The sequence below is a fragment of the Scomber japonicus genome, chromosome 2 (assembly GCF_027409825.1).
Source record: "Scomber japonicus isolate fScoJap1 chromosome 2, fScoJap1.pri, whole genome shotgun sequence".
NCBI classification, from domain to species: Eukaryota; Metazoa; Chordata; class Actinopteri; order Scombriformes; family Scombridae; genus Scomber; species Scomber japonicus.
The window spans coordinates 9,603,359-9,620,453 of record NC_070579.1 but is presented as its reverse complement, the minus strand read 5'-3'; the positions used below and the strand labels follow the sequence as shown (position 1 = coordinate 9,620,453).

Sequence of the window (17,095 nt, the reverse complement as noted above, 5' to 3'; positions counted from 1 at the left end):
AGGGTCTGTGAGTCATTCTTTTTGGCTTTGTGCTGATGTCAGCTTGACATAGAGATGGATGGGGAAGAGGTGTGGTTAAAAGAGAACGTCGACTTCATTCATCTGGTATTGCACTGTATGCTCAGGGAGCCTACGATCTACACATTTACATCTGACTGACTGACTGATTCTGGCTTGTTTGGGGGTTTTCTTTCCTTCTTTTTATTGGATATCAATGACTGATTGCCAAATGGGTAAGTATTATTTTGCTTCTTCTCTCTCTTATTATTGCTTTTTTGTCACATTTCAAATTGTATTTTAGGATCCACAGTAACTCTAAAACAGTCTTTGGCATTTTATCATAAGACTAAAAGCTGATAAATGTACTATTTACACCACTTGTTGTAGGATAAGGCAAATATACAACGTTATGAATGAATATCACCTGTGTCATTCAACATGATGAGATCATTTATTATCCTGTCATTGTTAATGGGTGTTTGTTTGTGCTGCAGCCTTAATTACTGCTCTTATCAATCTGTGAAGCCTTTATTGTAACGTGCACCTGCTATGGTTCTTCTCTGCACATTGACAGCTCTCTACAGCTATGATAAAGCAAATGCACTTTAAAAAAAATGAGATACACTCTTTGTGGCTTGACCCATTAGTGCACCTTGACTTCGGATTATATTGGTATACTGCTAAACGTCATGTGGACACTGGTGAGACCATAAACAGGGCACATACATTGGCATTGCATATCTTTGCTGAAACACGGAAGAGTCACACTCTGTTTGACAAGAATCACAAGGGCAGACATCACTGATAATAATATAAAAAACAGAAGTTCCTATTTCTGGTTAGACATCTACAGTAAACACTCCACTTTTAAAGTCATAGTGTCAAGTTTTGCTTTGCTTCATGGATATCTTTTAGATCAAGAGCTGAATCCGCAGTGATGTAAAGGAAGAGTTTGATCACATGCCTGTCTATTTTGTTGCACAAGATCTTTAAAGGAAGGGTGGAGAAGTGGAAGTCCTGCGGCTAGATCATTAACAACAAACAGCTTAATTATCTCTAAGGGAAGCGTTGATGGTAACCTGACATCTTAGAAGGGTGTATCTTTGTTTCTTACTCAATAGCCGAGTGAGCCATGAGCTGAGCTGTTGTCCTCCACCCAAAGCACAAACTCTAAGGTCTATTTTACATGGTATTAAAAGTACTGTACTGTGTTTATCATCCCGCCTATTATGCTGATGAGAAATTCATTTATATTACTTCTGCTTTTGCTCCTCGGTCTGCTGGCTAACGTTTCAGTCCCTCATGCATGTTTGCTTAAAGATCCTTTATCACACATAGGCGCTGAAGCTGACCTTTCTTGTAAGACACTCCAAACTCACCTTGCAAAAAAAATGAGTATGCAGCAACCAAATAAATCAACCAAAAGTTTAATATTCTGTCAGTATGATGTTTCCGTAGGTCTTAGGAAGTTAATGAATCTCAGTATGTGGATGCTTGTTTTGTCCAAGCTGTCTAGAGGTACATGAACACATCACACCAGCGATAGAAAGCAATCATAGCTTTACTTTTGCAAAAATACAAGTGAGCATTTGTTATGTTTCTTCACTTACATTTACGACAATATATGATGAGTTGAATGACATACAGATAGTGTTGAAATTGCAAATTCTATAATTCCTGCTGATTCAACAGGGCCTTCGGACCGTTAGTGCTCGGGCCCTAATTACACAGGTATCGTGCCACCTGTTAAAAAGGTGTACTGACCATTGTAGCAGTTAACAAAAAATAGTGCCAATTGCTTTTACTAACATTTTTCAGCATAGGAGTTGTGGCCATAATTTTTAAAGCTACCTTCGATTCAAACAATTTGTCATTATGAACATTTGAGGAGGACATCTGTGTGATTTTATGTGTAAAATCTGAATTTTTAAAGGGGAAAAGGTCAAAATTCAGAAGACATACTAACAAATATCCGATGCAAACAAGTGTTCATATAAGAAATCTGATTTTTACTTTATTACTTTTAACTAACCCATGTGAAAGTGACTGACTCTGGCTACTGATTGTACTGACAAATTGAGGGATCGCTGCTTCACTGTGGTTGTTTATGAGCACCTCATCTGTTGCCATAGAAACCTACAAACACCGTTTTTAAAGTCCCGCTGCTCTGACGAAAGCCTTTCCTTAGTATGTCAGTTTTCATGATTCATCACCTCTACGTGTCTATTAACTTCTCTTACGTATGAGTCACCATGGATGAAGTTTTGTTATGAACCCACACATTTGCAAGCTCCTGTCTGTACCGTAGGTGTGTTTGTCAAGAAAGGTATTCATGACAATATTGTATGGTTGTCTTTCACAAGAAAACCACACCACCTCCCTCCCAGAGAAGCATCTCTTCCCTTTGTTATTTTTAAATATACAGAACAATGAACAATGTAGAATAAATCTACCTGTGGAGAGAAAAAGAGAAGATACAATGCTGTAATCACCAACTTTGACTGTAAATTATAACAATTTGCATTCTTTTGGTTTATATATTAGCAAACATGGTCAAATGATGTGTTTCTACAGTAAGTTTGTGTGGGCTGGTTATGAAAGTTGAGTGACAGACGCTTACTCAAACATGGAATCTGAGTTTTTTTGTTCATTTCTGCAGTTTCCTCAGATTTCACGGCAGATGAGAAGATGGAGATGGAGAATATCAAGATATACAAGGAAGACCTGCTGGATGAAATCCAAGTATGTGCAGTGTTTGTGTCTCCATGTGGAAATATGATATATATTTTGTATCAATCTATGTCGAAGTTCAGACTGAGCTTTCTCTTGTTTTATTCCATTCAGAAACTAAAGCTGGAGATTGACAATGTCATGGCGGGGATACTCAGCTTTGAGTCAGCAGAGGAAAGGTGAGTGTCAGTGGTGGAAAACCCCTCAACCATCTTTTTAAACCATCAACCTTTTTTTAATGCCCTTTTTAGAACTCCCACTAAACGCACCCACTTTACTTGTTGTGAGTCAGCGTTGCAGTATCTTTCCAGATGTTTTAAACCATGTCTAGGTTAGATTCTGTAGAAACAGGATGGAGGTTTCTGAGACAATTTCACCCACTTCCAAGTTGCATGGAGAAGGGAAAAAAGTCAGAAGAAAGGTCAAAGCTTCAGCAACATTTGGAGTGTAGAATAACGTTATTGATAGACCAATGCTTGTGGCCTTCGTTAGGGTCAAAGGTTAGACTCTGTTTCACAAAATGTTGGTTCCCATATTATTTTGTCAGGAAAGGTTTCCTTTGTTTTTGTTTTTATTTGTTTGGCTTTTGAGAAGCTGAAATGTGTTCCTGGGTTTTCTTAACATGTTCATATGTGTTGACTTTACTGGACAGTGCATTAAACATTTTAGCATTTATTGACATTCAATAAGTATAGCCTCCATTGCTTACTGCTATAAGATCATTATTAGAACCTCACTTTGGTTAAAATAGGGGCCGAGTGGTAAAGACAACTTTAACTTAAACCTTGGTATCATATTCCAACTTTTTTTTTTATTATAAAAAAATGACTACTACTGTGGAACAGAGGGTAACTTGTCTCTTTCTGTTGCTCATTATTTAATAGTTTGTGGCATAGATAGACAGATAGATAGATAGATAGATAGATAGATAGATAGATAGATAGATAGATAGATAGATAGATAGATAGATAGATAGATAAAAGTTTGGTATTGCAATAGAAGTATTTATTAATTCTTCATTAATACTAACACTTTTCTGCTCACTGTTGCTTTTCCTGCAGCAAGACGTTAGAGAAGAATAAACAGTTCTCCAATGGGAAGAAGAAATTCAACATGGACCCCAAAAAGGTGAGCTCAGCAGCAGTGTGTGGGTGTGTATCAGTGGATGGTCATTTTTGGGGGGGAGGGTTTGGTCATCAGAATAAAATATCGTCACTATACATTCCTGTAAACCACGGATAGTTAAGATGACATCTATATGAGATCATTTTCTTAGTTTAAGGAAGAGTGATCGGATAGTTGACTAGAAACTAGGTCATACAGAAAGTTGGAAAATCATCATTGCAGCAGAGAGCAATGTTCGAATCGAGACCACCTCAACGCCACTGCTTTCTGTTTCAACCATCACAATACAGTGTTTGTTTCGAGGCGTCAAGACATTTCCGGACATTGTTATTTATTTAATTTGTTTATTTTAATCCAAACCATGATCTTTCTCTCACCCTAACCAAATGGTTTTCATGCCTTAACCAGCCTTTAACCACGGTATTGCCCCGATGATAAAACGACTAATAATGGTCAACATTAAAAGGATTCAACATATGAAACGTAGACATTAAACATATCTGTGGTTTAATGTCAACATTTTATCTCCAATTAACAGATCTTTATCAGCACTGTGCTTGATATGAAAAGACTTCTCGCTATAAGAGTTTGAAAATACCTTTAACAGCTCTGCATGCTTTTTTCAGCTGAGCAGCCTCAGCTTTTGCTTGCAGCCTATGTGTGGACTTCCTCTCTAGCTCAACCACATTGTTGCCGCTAAGAACTGACATTGACGCGTTGCGGTTTTAATGACAGGTCAAACATGTCACTGTTTACTTACTGGTAATTAAATGGTTCTTTCAGTGAAATAGGTCTGCTCTGAACAGTAGTTGGTGTTACAGGAGAGCTGACCTCAAGGCCTTTTGCATGCATGTTTTGTTTTCTAGAGATTATTGCAAGAATACATTTAAATTCAGACATAAATCCAACAAAACTCATATGAGCTCAGTATGTAAAAGAGCTGCAGGACGGAAGTGACGGAATTGAGTGTTGCACCAGTGTGTTTATTTTTTGATGGGGTTTTTTGGGTTATTTTGAATGAAAATACATATTTTAACAACCGTTTTCCTCTTACCCTTCACCCTTATGATGGAGAAGAAAGAGGAATAGAAAGTGTTTTTAAGGAATTGGGATTACAGAAGCTGCTAGTTTGCTCGGTCCTATAAAGGGGAGATGAGATCATTATGAAACTAAGCACGTCTACCAGTGGCACATTGGGCAATGTGTGTGTGTGTGTGTGTGTGGGGGGGGGGGGGGGGGTGTGTGTGTGTGTGTGTGTTCGAACATGTGTGGGAACTTGACCTAATTGTTTCTCCCATCAGCTGTGATATTGTCATCTAAAAATAGTCTTTACCTGTGTCTGTTAAGCTGAAGGTGCAATAAAAACAAACCCTGAACCGAAGAAAAATGCAGAAATACAATATATAATATATAATACATGATCTATTTACTTTGTTTGTGTGCAGGGTATCAATTTCCTGGTGGAGAATAGGCATCTGGAGAGAAATGCACAGTCTATCGCAGAGTTCCTCTACAAGGAGGAGGGACTCAACAAGACAGCCATTGGAGAATTCCTCGGGGAAAGGTGAGAAAAGGGCGAGAACGGACAGACAGGAGGAAAATAAAGAATGAGGATGGAAGACAAGGAAGTTAAGTGAGAGGGTGACGAGAAGAAGATGGGAAGTAGGAAGACAGGAGGAAAGTCACAGGATTTGGGGTGTGAGTACAAGGGAGAGAAAAAGAGGAGAAGTTGGAAAGGAAGCAGAGGGAAAGAAGGGGAATATCAAGTGGATAATGGAAGAGAAAAGGAGAAATGGAAGTTGATGATAGGAGGAAGGAGATGCTGCAGAGGAAGGACAGTACAGTATGTAAGAAAGGAGGATGGGGGGATGAAACAAAACAGCCAAGAGAAGAGGGAGGACCATGGATGAAATTGCAGCAGAACAAGGAGAGAGAGGGATTATAAAGGCATGTTCCAACAGGGAAACTGAATATCTCTGTCTGGTCTCATGTGTCTTCCTTCCTGTCCGGCCCACAGAGAGGAGCTCCACCTCCAGACCCTGAAGGCCTTTGTGGAGCTGCACGAGTTCTCCGACCTCAACCTGGTGCAGGCCCTCAGGTTAGCTCCTTTATATCTTCTCATTCATCAAAATCATCATCATCATCATCAACAGGAACATTTACATACATGACAGCAGTGATGTGCGCAAAGGCGGTTGCCCCCCCCCCTCGTGGCCCAATTGTTGAAAAAGCGCGCTAAGGTGCCCTCTTGGGAGCCAGAATGCGTGCTGGTGCCCTCTTGGGAGCCAGAATTCGTGCTGGTGCCCTCTTGGGAGCCAGAATGCGTGCTGGTGCCCTCTTGGGAGCCAAAACACACACTAAAGTCCCCTCTTCAGTGGCGAGAACGTGCTGTATGTGCCCCTTTTTTTTCTTTTCGCCCCTGCCCTTCAAGAAGTCTGTGCACACCACTGCATGACAGACAGCTGTTGTCATTAGCAACTAACAATGAGTGCATCAACTGAATAACTTGACTCATTGGTAAAGTAGGTTCAAGTTATATAATGTGATTACTCAATAAGTATTTACCTTCACCTTTACATTGCATTCAAATGCCGTGAGTGAGTCATAACACACACCACAAACTAAACACACACACACTCCGATACATCACTAAGAGGGGCTGCTAGCTGAAACCACACCAGCGGAAAAGGAGCAGATGTGTCGGTGGTGTTAGATGTGCTACTTAGATAATCCATCGCAAGTAAAATGTCCTGCATTCAAAATTGTACTGTTAGGGAAATGTCAGGGAAACAGTTGTGTAATGTGATGCGATGTGATCAAAGATATCTTGACTCGAACTGGTTTAGAGATTAACACATTTTATAACAGGAAGATCGTGAGGAGGAGGAGGAAACATGGGGGTGATCATGTTGCTCAGGAAACATGATCACTGGTATTAGTTTCTGAAGATGTTTCTAAACAAAATATCGTGACAAGCAGGCGTAGTGAAGGTCATCAAGTGCAACGGTGTTGATGCACTGGCACGCTTCTTCCTCAGGATGTTTTGACACACAAAAGAAGAACCTCAAGCTTGCACACAAGTAGAGTACTTCAGGAATACATTAGTTCAGAGCTGCAACGTTTAGTCAATTAAGCAATTAGTCGATCATATGTAATTTGATGGGTGACTATCTTGATCATTTTAGCTGTTTTCAACGTCTTATATGTGATAATTTAATGCTTTTCTTTGCTGTGCATGATATTAAACTGAATATCTCTGAGGTTTGGACTGTTAGTCAGACTGAGCAAAACATCTGAAGTCATCACCTTTGAGTATGGACCTTTTTTTTTTGCTATTTTCTGGCATTTTATAGACCAAATAAATATCGGTTAATTGATAATATGAGTAAATGACCTCAGGCCAGGATTCGAACCGGGGTCGGCTACGCATGCACTCTAGCCACTTGACCACCTGCGCGCTGGTATATGTTAGTTTTAACCCTAAATTAGTTGCATTACACCTCTGGAAAACAGTTGTTATGAATTACTTACCACCCGTTTTTATTACTGGTGTGTGTGTGTGTGTGTGTGTGTGTGTGTGTGTGTGTGTGTGTGTGTGTGTGTGTACTCGTGACTGAATGTGAGAATTATCACACATGATTAATGATGTGTTTTCATGCATATCACAAACACTCTTCAGCTGAGACCCTTGGTACATCTACGGTTCAGCTATACTGCTCCACAGCCTATATAATAAACATGCATGCATTTCATAAAGAGGTCTCATCATGTTATTGTGACGTTCATGTGACAGGCAGTTCTTGTGGAGTTTCCGTCTGCCCGGAGAAGCCCAGAAGATTGACCGCATGATGGAGGCTTTTGCAACCCGCTACTGTGACTGCAACACTCATGTCTTCCAGTCGACCGGTGAGCTTTAACAAACATCTGTCCACTTCCTGCTTTGACTACGTGTGAAAATGTGTGAGCGTGCATGTTTTAAGATAGGGTGACTGACCACAGCATCTCACGCCATTTTTGTCTTACTGACTTTCATTTCTTCTTTCTTTTCCTTTGTTCTTTTTTTCTTCTTGAAAACTGAGTGTATATATGTAAACTAGATGACTTTAAATCAACAGTGGGAATGTCATGGTGCTTCCTCTTATTCTTATTCCTTGTGGGTATGTGTGGGTATGTGTGTGTGGGCGTGTGTGTGTGTGTGTGGGCATGTGTGTGTGTGTGTGTGTGTGTGTGTGTGTGTGTGTGTGTGTGTGTGTATCTTCCTCTGTATCACCAGACACATGCTACATCCTGTCATTTGCCATCATCATGCTGAACACCAGCCTCCATAACCCCAACGTGAAAGACAAAACAACTCTGGAGCGTTTCTTCTCAATGAACAGAGGAATCAACAATGGAGAGGATCTACCTAATGATCTGCTCTCGGTGAGAAACAAGCAATCAATCTTTATTTATATAGCACCAAATCACAACATAAGTCATCATAAGGCACTTTACACATAGAGCAGGTCCAGACCAATCTCTTTAAATTTAAATTAAAGAGACCCAAAATTCCCACATGAGCAAGCACTTGGTGACAGTGGCAAGGTAAAACTCCCCTTTAATGGAGAGAAACCTCAGGCAGAACCGGGCTCTAGGCGGGCCGCCATATGCCTCGGCCCACTTAGAGCCTGGTGAAACTGGCCAATCACAGTATCTGAATAAAACACCAGGAAGTAATAGTCTGAATAAACTATTTATAAACATAAAACCTCCCTATTTGGTCCTCTTTAGGGGTCAAAACTGCTTTAATTTTTTTATTCTTACAGGTTATAGTGCAAAATGCAAGTGTCTTAAATTGGAAAATCAGATTTTCTATTAAACTAAACAGAGCTAAGCTGAAGAATTAAAAAGATTTTAAAAAATGACTTAGTTTGAGTAATGATCTCCAAACGCCTTCCCACACTAATGTTTTTAATTTCTGATGTAGGATAAGGAAATTATAATTAAGGATTAGGTTAGTATTATTCTCTACTTGACCTTAAAACCAACAACACGTAGGCCCATTAGTACATACTTTCCGGCTTCCCTATGCTGTCTGTGGCTCAGAGCCGGCTCTTCTTCCTACATAAAGATGTAATCATTAAAAAAAGGATCACACATCTTTCTTTTCAGCTCAGTAATTTCCTACAACAGCTGGCCAATGCAGACATCACTCAAACAAGAATAAACAGTCTACTTTCAGACTACTACTTTCAGTGGTGTTGGTTTTAAGTAAGACATTAATCTGATGCATCGCTTATCTGGAATCGACTCGAAATAGACTGCAGGGTTTTTGTTCATTGTGGTGAGGCACCGATGAAAACACTAAGCATTCATTGTAGGTTTTGGACTTTTTATGAAATTTGAACACAATAAGAAAAATACAGAATATTACCAGCGTTACTTTTTACGTTAAGCTTGTCAGTGATGCTTTTATAGTGGCGTCAGATTTGCCATAAGATTGTAATATAACTGAAGACGTGTTTCGGCCATCTTTAGTGTCATCCTACAACACATTACAAAAAATATTAAAATTAAATGAGACCGATGTGGCGGTGTTTAGCTCAATGGGTAGAGCACCCGCCCCATGTGTTGCGGCTACAGTCCTCACTGCAGGCGACCCCGGGTTCGAATCCTGCACAGAGTGGTCCTATCCTGTGTATCATTGCCTCCCATTTCCTGTCTTTCTCTACTAGCCTATACATTAAAGGCAAAAAACACACTTTAAAAAAGAAAAAACCTTTATATTAACAGCCATCCATTTATCAGTCAGTCCAATCATTAGTGTTATGGTGATCAGTAGTTGTGATAATAGACTAAACAGAGGGGGTGTAGCTCAGTGGTAGAGCATTTGACTGCAGATCAAGAGGTCCCCAGTTCAATTCTGGGTGCCCCCTTTAACCACATAAAATTGTAGCCATCTCTCCATAAACTGCATTTTCACTCAACATACTGATGAACAGAGTAATCATTAATGTGGGAATTGCCTCCCATTTCCTGTCTTTTTCTACTAACCTGTACATCAATGCAAAAAGCCCCCCAAAAAATATACTTTAAATGAGTCAGAAAAAAAGATTGTGAAATAGCTTAAAGTCCAATTTCTAAGTTTTTGATGACTCAAATTACTTGACTGCAAACTTTTTGTGTTTCTCATCATTAATTTACGGGTATTCATCACGTGACTCCCTCACATACCCACACACTCACGTGACTCCGTCTGTGACCACAGAAAGAAGTTACATATCCTTTACTGTACACACTGAACTACACATATTACTCTTTGTGGGTAATGACTGTTCCTTCCTTCCTTCCTTTCTTCCTTCCTTCCTTCTTTCTTTCCTCCCTCCTTTTCTTCCTTCCTTCCTTCCTTCTTTCTTTCCTCCCTCCTTTTCTTCCTTCCTCCCCCCTCCGTTCCTTCTTTCTTCCTCCCTTCCTTCCTCCCTCCTATCTTCCTTCTTTCCTCCATCCTTCCTTCCTTCCTTCCTCCCTTCCTTTCTTCCTTCCTTCCTCCCTCCTACCTTCCTTCTTTCCTTTCCTCTCTCCCTCCTTTTCTTCCTTTCTTCCTTCCTTCCTTCCTCCCTCATACCTTCCTTCTTTCCTTCCTCCCTTCCTTCATTCCTTTCCTCTCTCCCTCCTTTTCTTCCTTTCTTTCTTTCTTTCTTCCTTCCTTGACTTGAGGACAACAGGAGGGTTAAAACATAAAATTACCCCCCCCCCACACTAATAATAAAAACAAAATACATAAAAATAGAAAGACAGAAATAAAATGCTAGAATAGAGCATTAAATATAAGATTGCAGCATAAAATAATGATTTGCTTTAAACTCATTAAAAGGACATTCAGTGCAAATGAAAGATTAAAATGGTTTAGTATGTGTTTCTAAAAATAGAAATAATCTAAAAATACTTGTGAAATTACCTGCGTGCTCTTGCGTATGTGCAGCTCACTATTTACCGGATTAAATAAAATGACGGTGTGTATATAATATGATATGAAACGGAAACACACGCATGTAACCACGTTCAGGATGTTCTTAAGCTTAGTTTCCACCCACAGATATGTTATATTTACCAGCAGGCTGCGGAGATGATGTTAAATAATGTCCCTGACTGTGAGATAGTGATCATTTATAAATGTGATGAATACATTCATTCATAAATACCAGCCGATTCGGTATCTCTTAACCTCCTGTCGTCCTCACGGGTCAAATTGACCCCATTTCTCTTTTGACTGTTCCTTCTTCCCCTCCACCCTTCTTTCTTTACTCCCTCCTCCTGGACCTTCCTCCCTCCCTCCCTCCCTCCTTACTCCTTTCTTCTCTCCTAAATTCCTTACTCATTTCGTCCTTACTACTTTCCTTCCTTCCTTCCTTCCTTCTCTCCTAAATTCCTTACTCTTTTCGTCCTTACTACCTTCCCTCCTTACTCCTTTCTTTCCTTCCTTCCTTCCTTCTCTCCTAAATTCCTTCCTCTTTTCATCCTTACTCCTTTCCTTCCATCCTTCTTTCCTCCCTCCCTTCCTCCCTCCCTCCTTCTCTCCTAAATTCCTTCCTCTTTTCATCCTTCCTCCACCCCCTCCCTCCCTCCTTACTCCTTTCCTTCCTTCCTCCTCTGTCCTTCCTTGACCTTGTCAGTTTGTACTTGTCTGGACTTTTCTCTGATTGGTGATGTTTTAACTTTCCTTCCTTCCTTCCTTCCTTCTCTCCTAAATTCCTTACTCTTTTCGTCCTTACTACCTTCCTTCCTTCCTTCCTTCCTTCCTTCCTTCTCTCCTAAATTCCTTACTCTTTTAGTCCTTACTACCTTCCTTCCTTCCTTCCTTCCTTCTCTCCTAAATTCCTTCCTCTTTTCATCCTTACTCCTTTCCTTCCTTCCTCCTTTCCTCCCTCCCTCCCTCCCTCCCTCCTTCCTTCCTTCCTTCCTTCCTCCTGTCCTTCCTTGACCTTGTCAGTTTGGACTTGTCTGGACTTTTCTCTGATTGGTGATGTTTTAGCTCAGAAATGAAGTTCTGTGGGTGGGAAAAGATTGTGAATGGTAGCATTTTTAAGGAGTTGTATTGTTGTATTGGTCTTTTTTTTAACTTTTCAACTACTCTATGCAGAAACTGTACGAGAGCATTCGCAACGAGCCCTTCAAAATCCCAGAGGATGATGGGAATGACCTGACTCACACCTTCTTCAACCCTGACAGAGAAGGCTGGCTCCTCAAACTTGGTAAAACTCCTCTTACAAATAATCAGTTTAGATAAATGAGTAAAATAATCTAGTGGCTAACTTTGGCCAATTTATTCTTAAAATGAACCAAAGATAACCAAGAAATGCTGCTGTTATCCATCACATCTGACTGCTGAGGTTAATACACAGGAAGCAGTTAGAAAAGGACCCAGTAGTGAGAGAGCATACCCTCATGAGTTTGCATATAAACCACATCAGTTTCAGCCTCTGTGTGAAGTTTCTGGCTCGCTGTGTTACTTTCAGGAGGCCGAGTGAAAACATGGAAGAGGCGATGGTTCATCCTGACTGACAACTGCCTGTACTACTTCGAGTTCACCACCGTAAGGCTCCAGCTTTACCACTTTACTACTACTTACTACTATTTTTTTTTTAACAATATCTTTATCCATTACGCAATATTTGTGACAGGAGAAACAAAAAGCAAAATGAAAAATAATTAAAAAATAAAAGTAATAAAAAATAAAAAAAGGGGAAAAAATAAAAAAAGGGCCTTTGCTAATTTTTAATCCTAACCCTAATATAAAGATGACAAGGTTGGTCGGTCAGTCCAACACTGTGGGTCTTAGACTAAAGACAGTACTATTTAGTGAACACCTGACTTTTCCTCTAGCGCCACCATGTGATTCACATTTATGGGTGTTAGTGAAATATTTTGACAAATATTGGATAGATTGCCATGAAATTTGATTCAAACATGCTTGTCTGCCTTTCGTGACTCTTTACTGGTGACATCATCAATACTTTGGTTTTTGACTAAGTACCTGCAAAACTACTAATGACAATCCCATCAGCCCCAGCTCTACTTTGTGCTTGTCTGCAAAGGTTAACATGCTAACATGCTAAAATAACATGGTAACTATTAAGCCTGCTTAACGTTAGCTTGTTAGCAAACACTGCTTTGCCTAAGTAAAGCCTAATAACATTGTCATTTTTAAACTTTTTATACAATTTAACTCTGTCTTTGTTGCCCGTTAGAATATTTCCTAAATCCTATAAATCCTTATATTTCAGTCAGGGGCCTGGAAACTAGTCAGGACCCCAGAAACAGGTTCAGAATCCTTTAATAATGAAGACCACATTTGCACCCCTTACCTTCTGACCAACGTTTCAACCTCTGTGAAGATGTTCAAGTTGCAAAACCTTAACCAGACCTTAACCACAGATGTGGCAGAAAGCTATGACATAGACTAAAACCCAAATATTCACCCTTGAATAGCAGAACCTTTTGTTTTAAAAAATTGTTATATTACACAATTTTGTACCACCTCAACTTCCCTTTTTTTCGTTTATACCGTTTACATCGTTTACATCGTTTACATCTTACTTTCTTGATGAATCATCGGACCCACCTCTTTTCTCTTCTTGTCTGTCTGCAGGATAAGGAGCCCAGAGGCATCATCCCTCTAGAGAATCTCTCCGTGAGAGAAGTGCCTCAACCTCGCAAACCTGTAAGATACTACTGTACCATTTGTGTGTTTTTATTTTTTTTAAATTAAACTGAAACATGCATAAAAGGCTAACTGAACTGAATTAAAAAGTTTTGTGTGGATGCGCTTGATAGATTGATAGATTGATTAATATGGTGATTCTGGTGTCGTCTAGTACTGTCTGGAGCTGTACAACCCCAATAGCAGAGGGCAGAAGATCAAGGCATGTAAAACAGAGACAGATGGCAGAGTGGTGGAGGGGAAACACCAGTCCTACATGATCTGTGCTGCCACCGCTGAGGAGAGAGACTCCTGGATCGAGGCCATCAGGTCAGACCACACACAGACACACACACACACACACACACACACACACACACACACACACACACACACACACACACACATACATAGATAGAGTGCATTTATGCGGTTCTGCAAACATCAACACAAAGACAAGCAAACCAAACCGAACAGATGCACCTGCACATTACCTCACACCTGTTTGTACTACTGTACTTGTGAATACGATTATTGGCAATTCCCGAAACATTTATGTATTCAAACTTACATAAAAATGCAGAGGAAAAGCAAACCTTTATATTTTGAAATGTACAAGTCTGTTGAAGATTTTCACCAAAACTAGATTTAGCCAGAAGCTAGTATTGTATAATAGTGTACTATGAAGTGCTGTGCTACTTGTGGCATGGGATTAATATGTTGTCACCACTAGCTTCTGTCTAAATCTGTCCAAAGGTAACAAAATCTGCTTTTGGAGTAATTACCCCCCATGCTGTTTCCCTATATGCTATCAGTCTGTGTGCAAGGCTAAGCTAAAAGGCTAAATATTATTCCTAAAGGGGACATATCATGCTTCTTGTAATTTTCTATCATTTATATACAGTTACAATAGTTCAGATGTCGAAAATCGAACTACTGTTTGTTTATGTAGCCTCTGGAGCTGCAAGTTAACCAATCAGAACAGAGTATGCTCATTGGAAAAGGGGGCCTTAAAGAGACAGGAGCTAAAACCGCCTCTGTCAGAATTGAGAGGCTGCATAAAGGTCTAGTAGAAGATAAATAAGGAGTTATTTTTAAAAACTGTAAATCATGCAAAGACTCCAGCAGATCCAGAGGATAAAAATACAGACTTGGAAATGTGCACGATAGGTCCCCTTTAAAAACTTTCACTACCCCTTTTCAGAACATGTGCTGCTGTTATTACCACAGCCTCACTCATAATCCAAATTGTCCCTTTTTTTTTTTTTTTTTACTTCAAACAGAGCGAGTATCACCAAGGATCCCTTCTATGACTTGGTCTCAGTCCGTAAGAAGAAGGTGATAAACCAGGCCCCTCAAGACTGAGCTGTGCAGCGCCCCCTGTGGACGTTTTATCAAAGTGCACCACAGTGTGATTCTGTCCTATTTAACAAGACAACAGAGACACTGAAGGCTCAAACAGACGGACACTGACAGTGGTCGTTTGAGCTAAAAGTGGGACTTCTCTTTCCACTTCTCTTTTTACAGACTGAACAACACAATGTCAAAGGTGGCTGTTATTGTTGCTCTGTGTCATTGTGACGAGCTGCAACGTGACAAACTGGCCATGGTGGGATTAGCCATGTGTGGATTTGTGCATTTCTGTTTTAGATAATTTTTACTTGCATAATTTGCCATGAGAAGACTGTTATGCTTTTATGTTCATGTCTCGCTCCATAAGATTTAGTTAGCTACTAGGAGGAGGAGGAGGAGGAGGAAGGCAATCAAGCATGTGATGTGTCAGTAGTTCCTCGTACGCTATAAAAAGTCGAGATGTAGATTTTTTGTAGATACTGAAGAGTTCTCACAAGGCTCAAAAATAGAAAAGCACAAGTAGAGCCGCTGTAAAATGCTTCACTTCTGTCTAATGTACTTTAAAGTTACAAGAGTTTAATTTCCACTGTGTGCTGTTTTGATTTCTTGGATGAAACTGTACGAAAGTTTCACAAGTTGATATGAAATGTATAGTTCTTACCGAGTGACATAGCACTGAATGCCTGAATGCTAATTAAAGCACAGTGCAACGTGCATGATCTGCTTTACTGTAAATATGAATGGAAGTATTTGAATTACAATGTACATAGTGTTTAATTGTAACAACCGTACTTGTTTTGAAATGAAGAAATAATTATTTAATAAAAAGAAATGTGTTTTGACATAAGACGTTAGCTTGTGATCTGTGTTGTTCACAGAGCAAATAGACAGCTGTGTTTACAGTCGAATGCACTCTGCAACCATACGACCACACCTCACTTCCTCATATGTTTTTTCTGTGTCACTGTGCCTTTATGTTGATGTTGGTATTGGTTTATCTCTCTTAGAGGGTGACTAACCTACCTGAACCTGAACAACCTTTGTGGTTTCATGTAATATCGAATTTGAAGGGTGTGGCAGCTAACCAATTTTATTTTTTCCTTCCTGTGAAGTGAACTGTGATCATGATTACACCTCAGTGAGAAGCAAAGGAAGATGCTGTTCACATAGTTAGCCTACAGATAATATAGGCCCATAGCATTATTAAAATTAAGGGTCTCTCCTTTTAATACATAATCATTACAAGAATACTTTCTAATGTGCTTTGAGGGTAGGTGCTTAGAAATATGGCTCACCTCTTTCTGTGCAGTTCTGTGCAGAAATGCATTCAAAAGGTTTATTCAAAGCATTTATTTTTTGCTTCCTGTGAACTATGATCATGATTACACCTCAGTGAGAAGCAAAGGGAGATTTTGTTCATATAGTTAGCCTACAGATAATATAGGCCCATAGCATTTGCAGGAGCTATATATTGATTTGCTCATTAGTTATTCTGTGTTTAATTAGTTTTGTCTTGTTGCCATGGTGATATGCAGTGTTTGGGGTCACATGGGCACTGTAGTTGACAGCTGGTAGGTTATATCAGAACCTGCTTCACCTGCACTGGGAAGGAGGCGAGTCTCGGTAGCCATAATTTTTGTTGACCACATTTCATTATCACTTTTGTTTGCTTTGATACACGTTTGCCAAGTACACATATAACATCCTATGGGCACGTGTAAAGCCGCTGTAGTATTTATTTCATTCATTAAAATCTCCGAAACTGCTTTTTGGACTCAGTGTGCTTCTCTGGAACAGCAGCAGTGTGTCATACAAATACAAGACCCTTTTTAAAGGTAGTGGAAAGCCGCTACAGCATTATTAAAATTAAGGGTTTCTCCTTTTTAATACATAATCATTACAAGAATCCTTCCTAATGTGCTTTGAGGGTAAGTGCTATGCTCATCTCTTTCTGTGCAGAAATGCATTGAAAGGTTTATTCAAAGTTAACCCTTTCATGTATGAATTATGATAACCTCAGTCAGGATCTGACTAACTCAGATACATATCAGCTACATATATGCTTATTAGGACTGTGGATTTTGTTCCCCACTACTTGAACTAGAAGCACATTTACAACAAAAGCCATCAAAGCTTCACTTAGAAAGAAAAGTCAACCGGCCTTTTCATTGTCATAAATCAATTAATTCATCTTTAATGGAGTGAATT

At 39.6% G+C, this 17,095-nt stretch overlaps 1 protein-coding gene and 1 non-coding gene across 2 annotated transcripts; both read left to right on the top strand.

The window, feature by feature from the left end:
• Positions 1 to 165: 165 nt before the first annotated feature.
• Positions 166 to 15,557, top strand: cyth4b (cytohesin 4b). The gene is made up of 13 exons (XM_053340177.1): positions 166 to 233; positions 2,660 to 2,742; positions 2,845 to 2,909; positions 3,792 to 3,858; positions 5,301 to 5,419; positions 5,873 to 5,953; positions 7,649 to 7,761; positions 8,129 to 8,277; positions 11,975 to 12,086; positions 12,351 to 12,427; positions 13,484 to 13,555; positions 13,710 to 13,864; positions 14,818 to 15,557. Exons 1-13 carry the CDS (start codon positions 215 to 217, stop codon positions 14,897 to 14,899), a joined length of 1,194 nt encoding a protein of 397 aa, XP_053196152.1. The 5' UTR covers positions 166 to 214; the 3' UTR covers positions 14,900 to 15,557.
• On the top strand, positions 9,699 to 9,770 carry trnac-gca (transfer RNA cysteine (anticodon GCA)). Its single transcript has one exon. It is a non-coding gene; the product is annotated as a tRNA-Cys (tRNA).
• Positions 15,558 to 17,095: the final 1,538 nt, after the last annotated feature.